General features: G+C 42.7%; 1 protein-coding gene across 4 annotated transcripts in view; it reads left to right on the forward strand.

The window, feature by feature from the left end:
- Positions 1–770: 770 nt before the first annotated feature.
- Positions 771–13162, forward strand: part of LOC121863322 (potassium channel subfamily T member 2-like) — a gene marked incomplete at both ends in the record, with an annotated part of 50809 nt that continues 38417 nt past the window's right edge. For 3 of the 4 annotated variants that reach the window (XM_042361944.1, XM_042361942.1, XM_042361945.1), the window contains 6 exon segments: positions 771–917; positions 3622–3768; positions 4243–4396; positions 5202–5307; positions 8976–8990; positions 12869–12996. In XM_042361944.1, the coding sequence (XP_042217878.1) occupies positions 771–917; positions 3622–3768; positions 4243–4396; positions 5202–5307; positions 8976–8990; positions 12869–12996 (697 nt within the window). 4 annotated transcript variants of the gene reach the window in all.

Consider the following 13162-nt stretch of genomic DNA (forward strand, 5'->3'; position numbering starts at 1 on the left):
CTGGTAGTGTTAGTCTAGACTAAGATGTTAATTCTGTCGTTTCATATAATCCTAATAAAGATAATAAACTTAATGCAATAAATATTCCCTGCTTATATAAATCAATTAGTTAAACTTTTGTAGCGTAACCCTGCATGGCTTTTGGTGGTAGATGTGGCGGCAGGTAGCCAACCCGAGTATATACACCGGGGTCTTGCGCCTCCAACCTTATCTGTTTACCACTACACAGTCAGTCTGCTCAAACTACCCACACTGTCCGCCCAACACCCACGATGCTCCTCCCACACCCAGCGATCTATTTCAAGTTTATACATATTCGCAAGTAGGCTCGGTGGAGCGACCACAAGCACCCAGGGACTGCTGCAGTGGTCCCCCTCTCACTTACAGGGCAGGTGTTATTGTGCTCATGGCCCACACCAAGAAGGTATTGATTATTTGTAAACTTCAAACTACCAAAGAATTTTTCTTTCCGCTTCATAACGAAACGATAACAGCTGTTCCCATAGGGCGGTGGTCTCAGTGTTCATTATTATACAGTACAGTACAAGCTAAATTTTGTGAGGCGTGAGAGTAAGGAGTGGTAAACCATGAGGTGAGGCTCTGAGGCGGGCGGGGAGGTGTGGGCTGGGCGCCTGCCACGCCTGAGAAGGTAGGCCGTAGTTAAAGCCATGCAGGGAAGTCGCGCCACCAGAGGAAGGGTACCAGCGGCCGCGGTACCACACCACTACCTACAACAGCCACTAACCGTGACTCAGGCCTCTCCCTTCCAGTCTCTGTCAACGAGCTCCAGAAGAAGCTGGAGGAGGAGGTGGACCGCAGGAGAGAGAAGTGGGAGGAAGAACAGGGAAGACACATCTCGGGGGAGGAGGCTCTCATGGCGTCCACCAGGAAGAACCTCGTCCATCAAGAAGGGGAGGGTAAGTCCCGTGCCAGGGAACTCTTACACCTAGATAGTTAAGGCAGCGCGGGAGCTCAGTGTTGTGCTGATGCCATAGTTGCACGTTTCGAGTCCTCGAGGATATACAGTAGATGTAGTGTGGAGTAGCAGCTGAGGGGAGAGTGTGTGAAGTGTTGAGCGCTGTGCACGTCTTGGCTGAGGAACGGTCTACACTGAACACTAGAGATAAGTTAATGCAGTAGTTGCTGAATAGCCATAGACTTGTTTCTTTTGTGCACATATTAGAGCTTTTACCTGTTGACGACTATTGTATGTAATTCAAAAGTTGTTTATCATTCACAACTTGCGTTCATTACGCCAGGCGAGGTCATCAGTTGTAATGTTGTTAAATAGTCCTGTGCCGGGTGTTATATTACTAAGTAGCACAACAGTTATGTACTGAGGTAAGTTTATAGTTATGTGCCTCTCCCTGAATTCACTTGTAAAACATCACGATAATTTAGCCTTGTGACCACATATTGATGACGCGAGTCTCCTGTTTAATTAAGAGAGTGGAAAATTTTGTGGGTGACGAGAGGCCAGGGACTGTCTTCGTGTAGGGGACCTTGGGAGGAAGGTCTCCCTCCAGCTGACTTTAGAGACAAGAGTGAGTGCCTCAGGCGAGGCAGCAGCAGTGGACGTTGCATTCACAAACTTGATTATGAGAGACGACGCTGTTCCTGTACCTGTTGGCAGAAGGAGGGGAGGGAAGCGTATAATATGTGCAGCAGAAGTGAAGGCTGACTGCTGGCTTCTCCGGCAACACAGGCGCCGCTCTAAGTATACACTAATACAGTTGCGGTTGAAGTAAATTAGTGAGTGATTAAGGCACCATGAGCTCGATGTGGGCCTGAGACCTCAAAGTGACAGCTGCTGTAGGGTTAATCATCTCAAGTATCATCACAGTTTGCAGAGGTTTAGCTCACCGAACAGAGTAGGCGTCAAGTCTCTTGTTTATATTATCTGTAATATTATCACGGATATAAATGGAGCCCATCAGTCGGCAGCATCCTGCTTAAGGTTGAGGCAGTATAGTTCTCTAGGCTGACACACACACACACACACACACACACCGAGGAGCTGTATACAAGCCCTCCCTCAGGAAGATACAAGGTAGTAATGGGTCTTAGGGTGTGTACTATACAGTAGGTGTGAGGGAGGGAGGGGCCCGGGGCGACCTCCTCCTGCTGTGCTGTGTGGAGGTAACAGTGGCTGGGAGGAGGTACTGTAGGTAAGGTACAGTAGCTAAAGAAAGTATCTGACAGGGTGGGTCCGATGGCTTCCGAAATTATACGTACAACTCGTGATGTCTCGGGAGGGTTGGTATGCTTGTCTTCACCCACCGCCATTTCAGTATCCAACACAGAGAGTGAGTTGGCATATAGAAATAAAATAATCGGTCAAGTGATTACACTCAAATACAGGTAGTTTAAGGAGACAAAACGCATATCCCAATACTTATCGTCCGTGGTCTCATATTGTTTCACACAGAGTATGCACAGATACTTTTTTTAGCTGCTGTACATGAATCACCAGCTTATGACTGCCCCGTGCATACCCTTAAACCTTCTCAAACAGTACGTCCTGGTATAAAGCATCTATCCCTTCAGAATCATTTGCATCTACGTTTTTGCATATATATATAAACTTATTTTCTATACATATATATAAACTTATTTCCTTCACATATATAAAAAAAATTATCTACAGATATAAACTTTTTTATACATATACAAACATTTTCTATACATATATAAACATTTTTCTAAACATTTATAAACTTTTGTCTATACATATCTATTTAAAAAACTTTATTAGCACTATTTTTTCTTTCTTTTCAACAGTTCTGTAAATCTCGCTATTTTCTGCATTTTTATTCTGTTCCAATATTCCTCAGACATAAAGTTGTCTCAATTCCTTTTCCACTCATCAAACTCATCCTCCGGCGGCACCTGTCAGTTGTATCACGTGCTGTAGGTGTGGCGAGTGGCCGAGGCGAGTGTGGCGAGTGACCGAAGCGAGTGTAGTGAGTGACCGAGACAGTAAGACAGTGAAAGAGTGTGCAAGTGAGAGAGAGAGAGAGAGATTCAGTGAGTGAGTGAGCGAGTTCAGATGGAGAAAGAGTGAATGGATGTACCAAGCATTAAAAGTGACAGACAATGAGTGAACGAGTGAGGCAGGTGGTGAGAGTGAGTGAACGAGTGAGGCAGGTGGTGAGTGAACGAGTGAGGCAGGTGGTGAGACTGAGTGACAGACAGTTAGTGAACGAGTGAGGCAGGTGGTGAGAGTGAGTGAACGAGTGAGGCAGGTGGTGAGAGTGAGTGAACGAGTGAGGCAGGTGGTGAGAGTGAGTGAACGAGTGAGGCAGGGTGAGAGGAGACTGAGAGGTGAACAGGTGGTGAGTGTGAGGCAGGTGGGGTGAGGCAGGTGGTGAACAGGTGGTGAGGTGGAGTGCAGGTGGTGAGTGGACAGGTGGGGCGGGTGGTGAGTGGTGGGGCAGGTGGTGAAGCCAGCAGTGGTGAGAGGAGTGAACGAGTGAACAGGCAGGTGAGTGAGGCAGGTGGGTGAGAGTGAACGAGTGAGGCAGGTGGTGAGAGTGAGTGAACGAGTGAGGCAGGTGGTGAGAGTGAGTGAACGAGTGAGGCAGGTTCGTGAGAGTGACGGAGAGTTACCCGCTCCCTCAGGGTCGATGGAGATGAGGAAGGCGCACCCGAGACACAAACTGGAGCGAGAGGACACTACCAAGTCCAACAGTCCTTCCCTCAGCGGCGGCAACTTCCTAGACGTACCCCGCTCTGACACCCTCATCAGCGTCTCAGACAAGCGCCCAGGTACGTCCTTTCTCTCTCTCTCTCTCTCTCTCTCTCTCTCTCTCAAACATGCTGAGTGCAAATCACATGTAAAGTTGCGGATAAATTTCCTTGAGCTATTGACAATATTTGGCATCTAACTTTTGGGTCATATATATGTTTGGTTTATATCTAATAACATTGTTTGTCATCACATATCGGAACAACAAAATGGAATAAAAATAATCCTTAATACAAAAATATATGAGAAAATACATTAAAATTCCAATACCCTTTACCTAATGATGCTCAGGTACTTACATGCCAGATGGTGCCAAGTACCCTAGGGAATATGTCCTAAACTGTTCAGAAAATCAGTTCAGTAATTAATTATTTATGTTTTCTGAAAAGCAATTTAAGTGTCTATGGTAATCAGGTGCCCTTCTTAGACAGGTGATTGAAATAGTTAGGTGGTGGTAAGTGTGAGTCAGTCAGCAGTATTGTTTATTGTTACAGAAACTCGGAGACCCTCCATCCTGCCCGTGCCTGATATGTTTACTGGGTCAACTCTGAACATCTCGGGGCAAGAGAGAGGGAGTGAGGAGGCGTCGGGCGAGAGTGACGACGAGGTGGACGATGTACCCTGGAGATCCCCTTCCGAGATGATCGCGTGAGTCACTAACACACACACTCACGCACCCACACACACACACACACACACACCATACACACACACAGTTTCCAGATTCCTACATAACAAAGGTTGACATATCATCCTGCAGGGGAGGACAAGTCCAAGGGCCCTGTATTATAACCTAATCAGGGTTCACGTCCTGGCACCAAGGGCGGTAAGCTCAGGATCACAGCAGCTCTCTCTCCCGTGATTGGCAGTTGTGTGTAGAGGAAGCTGAGGTGTACCTGTGTCTCTCCCTCACTTCCCTCTGGTTCTCAGTGATGGTGAGGTAACCACTGAGTGAGAAGCCAGGAGTATATGCAAAAGGATCGTGTGGACTTAACGTGTATTAATGGTAGTTCACGCGGGCACAGCTGGTTCAGATGATTTTTACTTTATGTAATTACGAGGAGGTCAGCTTGACCAGTGTGCCATATAATAAAGTTCAATTTATAATCGGAATTTTCCGGTGTTGATAATCTTACTTGTTTGCAACGCCGTTAAAGCTAGATAGGGATTCTGTGATCATTCATTCAACTTTATTAATTAAAGGCTTAAGGTAAACACTTAAGAATGTTAAGTTCACTTCAAAGTTTAAACTCATGTGTTTCATCATTTTAAAGTAGTGAATGGTTAGCATAAATTCATATCCATACTCTTAACAGTAAATGTACATCAATGTTGCCACCAATGTCCCAGGTGGTGGTAGTGATATCTGAACCACAGAGCACCTGAAGGTGGTGGTGTTAGTGCCACAGAACACAGGAGGTGATCTTAGGTAACAAGTGGTGTTGTGATACAGGATCGTGAAGGGGTTCCCGCCTGTGTCGCCCTACATCGGCGTCAGTCCAACATTGTGTTACCTGCTGAAGGAGAAGAAGCCCCTCTGTTGCCTCCAGCTTGCCCAGGTAGGTCCTGAACCACACCAATACTGCACTTGTACCATCGTAGACACTAACAGGTTAGTCTGCTAGCTCACTAATACAGCTTGGTGTAAAGTTGTGCATTTGTCCCAGCCAAACAGGTTGCATAGAGAGATCGAGTCAATAATGTTCTTACTTCATCAGCCATGGTAATGGTGTCATCCTGACTGTAAATATTCACTCATCAAATGTTATGTTAATTTTTGATGCATTAAATGATAAAACAAGAGGAATTTAACTCGTAAAGTGTTATAGTCATCCATTATCATTCATCTTTCATCAGAACTTAAGAACTGAATGTTTACTCATGTGAGAACCGAGTGTATGTGTACCCATATTGGTGCTGTAGTATTACTTATAAAATAGTGTTTTTGTGTGGATGACTTTGTTTCTAAGTAGCCTTCTAAGAACTCGACGGAGTAAGGTATTATACACTGAGCACACAGGCAAGTGTTCACGGGCGAAACATCTCCCTCACACTCACCTCCAACATACGTAAAAAAAAAATCTAGAGTTGTGCTGGAGACCCTAGATACAACGTCTTATTAAGGAATCATTTCAGAGGTTAAGATGGCACCACATTTTTGGGGAGGCTGAGTGTGTACATGAGACATAGATAGTGTGTGTGTTGTAGGGGGACAAAAATTCAGAAGTGTTGGTAAAATATCCCCTAAACCCGTCTCTTATACCCGGTTTACAATTGACATGACACGATCGATTTTTTTTCATAGATACACACTATTAACTTCACCTACACAAATAGACATTATCCTAGAGAAGTGAAAATCATAACATATTATAGTACACATAGCACGCTAATCCCAAAAATATTAAACACAAAAACAAGTGAGGTGAGGCACGGATATTCCTTGTAACACACTCCCAGTCATAGAGGAGACACGCTTCTAACTTTGCAAAAAAAAAAAAAAAAATTCACAAATCAGACGAATTAAAAAAATGTCATTCTCTATAGTTTTCTCGTCTATTTGTCATATAGATTGTTGCTCACATCCTCCATCTAAGAGACTGTCCACATTAAACTCGTCATATTGTTTCTGCGAGCTTCATTTACAATACTTAGATATAAACACACTCAATTATTGTGCCCAGTCGACACAATTATCGTAAAATATTCATTTAATAAAAACGTGAACTGTATAATCATTAGAAATGTGTAATTAAAGTTACTTCATAACCTGGCGCTATATCGGTACGACTCGTATAAAACACATCGGTAAAGTGTGCAAGGTTTAGCTTACAGAGCTCCCACGCCAACCCTCGTCCTCAGACGGGGAAATGAGATGAGTCCCGCTGCTTGCTGGGAGCCTGACGAGTGGTGAGCAGCGCCTCTTCTCACATACGGCCGTATAGCCATTATTGTCTTCTGTACATTAAAATAAGCGCGCGAAACTCGGATGCAGAAATGCGAGCCAAAATCGACAATTGAAGCTGAAAATTTTCCCAATATTAATTACCATATGCCCGTTTCATTGATAGGATACCTAAAAAAAAAAATATGGTTTGTATACTTTTATAGGCAGTGTAGTAAACAGCATATACTAGCTAGCAAAATATAATTTAATTTATATACCAGTATAGTGATCGTCACAAAGTGCACAGCATCCACTTGGGAAGCGGTCGATGCAACTGATCTCTGTATTGACTTGTGGAGGTGTGTCAGAATTATGGCCGTTTTTGTACTTCAGAAAAATGTTACCAACCATAGATTTAGGACCTTACCATCCATGTAAGGTCTTTATTAACCTCTCAGATGATTGAGGACCTTACCTTCCATGTAAGGTCTTTATTAACCTCTCAGATGATTTAGGACCTTACCATCCATGTAAGGTCTTTATTAACCTCTCAGATGATTTAGGACCTTACCATCCATGTAAGGTCTTTATTAACCTCTCAGATGATTGAGGACCTTACCATCCATGTAAGGTCTTTATTAACCTCTCAGATGATTGAGGACCTTACCTTCCATGTAAGGTCTTTATTAACCTCTCAGATGATTTAGGACCTTACCATCCATGTAAGGTCTTTATTAACCTCTCAGATGATTTAGGACCTTACCATCCATGCAAGGTCTTTATTAACCTCTCAGATGATTGAGGACCTTACCATCCATGTAAGGTCTTTATTAACCTCTCAGATGATTTAGGACCTTACCATCCATGTAAGGTCTTTATTAACCTCTCAGATGATTTAGGACCTTACCATCCATGTAAGGTCTTTATTAACCTCTCAGATGATTGAGGACCTTACCATCCATGTAAGGTCTTTATTTACCTCTCAGATGATTTAGGACCTTACCATCCATGTAAGGTCTTTATTAACCTCTCAGATGATTGAGGACCTTACCATCCATGTAAGGTCTTTATTAACCTCTCAGATGATTGAGGACCTTACCATCCATGTAAGGTCTTTATTGACCTCTCAGATGATTGAGGACCTTACCATCCATGTAAGGTCTTTATTAACCTCTCAGATGATTTAGGACCTTACCATCCATGTAAGGTCTTTATTAACCTCTCAGATGATTTAGGACCTTACCATCCATGTAAGGTCTTTATTAACCTCTCAGATAATTTAGGACCTTACCATCCATGTAAGGTCTTTATTAACCTCTCAGATGATTTAGGACCTTACCATCCATGTAAGGTCTTTATTAACCTCTCAGATGATTGAGGACCTTACCATCCATGTAAGGTCTTTATTAACCTCAGATGATTTAGGACCTTACCATCCATGTAAGGTCTTTTTTAACCTCTCAGATGATTGAGGACCTTACCATCCATGTAAGGTCATTATTAACCTCTCAGATGATTTAGGACCTTACCATCCATGTAAGGTCTTTATTAACCTCTCAGATGATTTCGGACCTTACCATCCATGTCAGGTCTTTATTAACCTCTCAGATGATTTAGGACCTTACCATCCATGTAAGGTCTTTATTAACCTCTCAGATGATTGAGGACCTTACCATCCATGTAAGGTCTTTATTAACCTCTCAGATGATTGAGGACCTTACCATCCATGTAAGGTCTTTATTAACCTCTCAGATGTCCCGTCCTGCTGTTCCAGGTGATGAGATCTCTCTTGACCTCTAAGTTGTATCATTATCGCCCATGGGGATGTGCGGGGGGCTCTCAGTGTCTTTCATTCACCCTCACCAGTGCTCATAATACTGTAACTCCAGCTGTAATCACCACTGCTCATAAGACCCCACACATCTCACTTAACCTCATAAGAGCACCACCGAGTTCATAAAGACGCCAGATACCAGACTAGTTTATACACCTAATTCATGGCCTTGTAATTTGCCCTTTAAGAAATCGGTCATAAAGTCGAAATGATCATAATAACTGATACAGATATAACATAGTACCTGTAGCACCACTGTGGGACTTCATTTTGTTTATTTCTTGGTGACCTGGGTCACTTGGACTGTACTTGTTAATAACCTCTCGTATAATGTAACTGTAATATTACTTTTGCCATGACTATTACACTGGACCTAAGAATGTGTGTTGTGTTGTATCTATGTAGTTGTAGCTAGAAATGTTGGTGATGGTCTGTCGCTGTCTACATTCCTCTATTTCCCTCTTTTAATTTGCTGTCTAGCTAACCGTTTTTCTTTATCCTTTCAGAATAGTATCCGTCCTGTAAGTTTTGCATGGTGTTTTATTTGTGAAGTGTACTTTTTCGTCTATTTTTGTGGTTAAGTCAACGATCATGACCCGCTAGTACAGTAAAACAAACCTTTCCAGTCCTTACAAAAGATCAGATCAGTGCTTGTCTTCTCATAGCGGTTTATGGTTACCACTTCGGCACATATATCTGCAATATTTGCATCAAGTAGGAGGCAGTGCTCACACAGCAAAGGCGGCTGCACCTCAGCCGTTTGCTCCTGGCGCGTTCGACAGTTCTGATTAAAATTAATGTAGTGTAGACGTCATAAACACGTCCTCCGCTGGGGTAAGAATGGATTTATACGGTAAACACCATACGAAAGATCTTTTAGGCTTCGTTGAATTAAAATAAATACAAGATGACGTATTGTTTGTTCCTGATCGCTGATGTTAACTGAGGCGGCGTCACACTAGCATTTCTGTTGTCAACTTTTTCATTACTATCGACTTTTTTTACGAATCGTCGGAGTTGTCGTTGGCTGTTCACCAACTGGTACAGACCGTCTGCACTGACAACTCGTTCGACAACTTACCGGAGTCAACTCACTATCTATAACTGATAATACAAATAGTTATAAAAAATTAACTAATTTTTTGTTAAAATCTAAATAAAATAATAATGTAGTATTTATTGCTCTTCTTCTCAAGATTACTCAGTATTATGTTTAATTTCGTGTAATTTAAAATGGTAAGAAAATGTCATTTGTTGTTTACATTTTGACCACGGGGGAATAACAATAACATGACTGAGCCAACAGATGAAATAATTTCCCAAGTATGGACACGCCTCTCCGAGGAGTTCTTAGTGGACCAGATAAGGCAGCGCCGCTGTCTCTGGGATCACCAGGACTCTTCATACACCAAAAAGGCGTAGAATTGCTGCGCTTTCTTCGTCAGTTGGATCCATCTTGTTTGTTGACAGTTGTCGAACGAGGGAAACTGGCGAGTTGTTTCTAAACGTGTGTGACGGTGCGCAAGAAAAAAGTTTGACGATTTTGTGAAAGTTGACAAAAAAAAAGTCACAGAAAGAGGCCAGTGAGACGCCGCCCTAACTCCTGGGGAAGCATGGGCCGTGGGGTGTGTGAACACTGCCGCAACTGTTGTGTGTTATTCCGGGAGCGTCACCAGGAGGACGGGTGACCTTCCTCAACCACCACTAACTTCGTGCTTTACCTTCCTTACTTTTATTCTTTAACGAATCTCCTTATGCCAATGAATGTTTTTTTTTTGTATAATGGCTTTGCATCTTGCATTTATTCATTTTATATACTGTACCCGTAAAGATTCGATGGTACCTTGCAGAACACGGACTGATCCGTCCAATGTAAACACTGACTAACATGTCCACTATAACACCGATTATTACGTCCACTGTGACCCACGGGCTCATGTGTGTGTCACTCACTTCAGGTTTCAAAGATCGTGTAAAATCGATGTTGAAGCTCGAGAGAAAGCAGTATTTTTGCAACTTAATATTATTTATGGAGTCACATGCACAGACTGTGCACGTGTGCTGTCACCAAAACACCTGCAATGGTGATCCCGGGAAGTGGATGAGAGAGTTAACCCTGCAGGCATTAAATGAGACTGAATTGATTAGTATAACTGATTAATTAAAACATTGCAGTATTATAGGTTTTCATACATATTCCTCATCCATTAAGTCTTCAGTCATGTATCTAATCACAATCCACACTTGTGAGCCTGTAAACTGAACTGAAATAATTGAGCACGTGTGTGAAAATTAACGTACATGAGCAAGTTCGTACACCAGCCCAACACTCAGTACGGTACTATAAAATGCCGTAGCCTCTCAACGCTTGTGGTAGAAGCGGTACCGCTCTTGCCTCACAAGCAAGATGTCACGGGTTCGATTCCCTGGCCGGCGGAAGTTGTTTGGACACTCTTCCTAGTACCCTTGGTCCCTGTTCACCTAGCAGTAAAGTAGGTACCTGTTGTAAATCGAAAGGTTGCGAATTCGTATTCAGGGAAAGTTGTTGGAGCTTCTAAACTTGAACTGACACAATCCGGAGGAGTGGTGACCCGAGGATCACACACCCAACACAGACAAAACCAAATACGTGCGCTATGCGCTAACCATAAACGCAGTCGTGTAAAGCCACGGCACTATCTCTCCCACTACAATTCCCTTCCTAACCTCCTGCTCCTTCCTCTGTCCTCTTCCCCGCTCTGACTTTCGCTACCAACAACTTTGGAGCTTCTAAACTTGAACTGAATTGAACTACTGTACACAGAAGTAAGGAATGCACAGTGTTCCAGCCGAGGTGTAAAGTTCCACGTGTTAATGAAAAACGTGAATTACAGGGTATGTGTTTCTGCCAAATTTTTGAAAGCATAAAAACAAAAACAAAATAACGGTTAGAATCACTTTAACTTAAGCTGACAAAATAACAATTTGATTGAGAGGGAAACTGACGAATTTGTAGTACAACTCTTATGCTCTGCTCACTATAAACTAAAATATGCTCAAGTGCAATAAACATGGTTGACGAAACATAACAGTATATCATCATCTTGTAACACTTTTTTCACATTGTTTGGGAAGCACTAAATTTAATTTGACGAAAATTTTGTTGGAAGCAGTGCAGCGTGTTTGTCCACCGGGCAGATTGTAAAACACAAAATTGTGACGTCATTGTTTTGTGAATACTGCTTACCGTCTACTCCCAGATCACCAGGACCAGATATTCTACCAGCGAAAATTACGCAAGAAATTCTTGTAGTTTCCTTGTAATATGTTACTCGGTTACTTGCGAACACTTAATGCAAAACGTAGTCGTACGCAGTTTAATTATTCTAATATGGCCCTCGTTTAATGTATTACACTGTGGTCGTCCTTCAGCATTAATAGTACAGACGGATAACTTCCCTCAGTGTTCCTCTTGCTTCATGTTTCTCCTTGCTTTCTAAAAACCATTTGCCCTTCGTGTAAAAAAAAAAATAATTTCTTCGAATTTATATTTTTTTTATTCCTCAATATTTATCGTATAATCTCAAAGTATAACTATATATCAGTTTTATAACTTTACCTCTATCTTAAAGGGAGTGTTTTTCATGCTGTTTTTACTCCCATTTTGTAAATAGAAAACAAATGAAGGTAAGTTAATTAAGCCGTGTTAGCTACCTGGCAGTACCTTAGTAGGAAGAGGGGGCATTGTGTGTAGTCTTCCGGCATTACAGAATTCTAAAACAATTTAGTCATTAGTGTGTTTGTGTGGTATTTGCCGAGTGATGGTGAATGAACGTCGGGGCTCACTTTGTGTGCACTGTCTAGTGAGGAGATGGACCAAGTGAACACCTGATTCTGTAGTGTGTGTATGTGTCTGTCTTTCGGAGTAACAATGAGAGAGCGAGAAATAGTGTTAGTTTTTTTTTTCTGCAACACGATTAAATTAAGAAGCAGATACAGTTGGTCAGACGAGGCGTTGGCAAGAGATGCTCATGGTGGCAGCTGGGAAAGTTATTTTCTGTAAAAAAAAAAGTGCATGATTATTAGGGTAATGGTAGATGAGAGAGGTTGTTGTAGGTAGTGGTAGTGGTGGTAGATGATTGTATTGGTGGTTGAGGGTAGTAGTGGATGGAGGACATATGATTGAAAAAAGATCGTGAGATGAGTGGATCAGTTGAGGTAAAGAGAGGGGTGGTGGGTCAGTCAGGGGTTAGCGAGACAGGGGTGGGTAAGGGAGGTGGTAGTGAGAGAGAGGGGTGGGTGAGGGGGATCAATCAAGGGTTAGCGAGACGGGGGGGGTGAAGGGGGTGTGGTAGTTTGGGTCACCTGGACTGAGGGGCACTACTGGAGCGCCCACCACTGAGCCGCCACTACCCAACAGGTGTGTGAGCACTGCAGTTACCGTAGCGCCAAAGAGTACAACTGGCAGAACCGCGCCGTCATACTGGCCGCCGACTACGCCAGCAACGGCATCTATAACTTCGTCATCCCTCTTAGAGCACACTTCAGGTAGGTCCTTGAAGACACCTACTGAAGTCCTACCCTTGAAGATAACCTACCATTAGCCATGAAATTTATCCATACACAACACTTCATAATAATTTTCCCATATATTTTGTTGAAGTTCCTCAGAATTAGTATTTTAGGAGTTTGTTTTTGTCTGTTTCTGGTTGGC

Source organism: Homarus americanus, unplaced genomic scaffold (genome assembly GCF_018991925.1).
Source record: "Homarus americanus isolate GMGI-L3 unplaced genomic scaffold, GMGI_Hamer_2.0 scaffold46197, whole genome shotgun sequence".
Lineage (NCBI taxonomy): Eukaryota > Metazoa > Arthropoda > Malacostraca > Decapoda > Nephropidae > Homarus > Homarus americanus.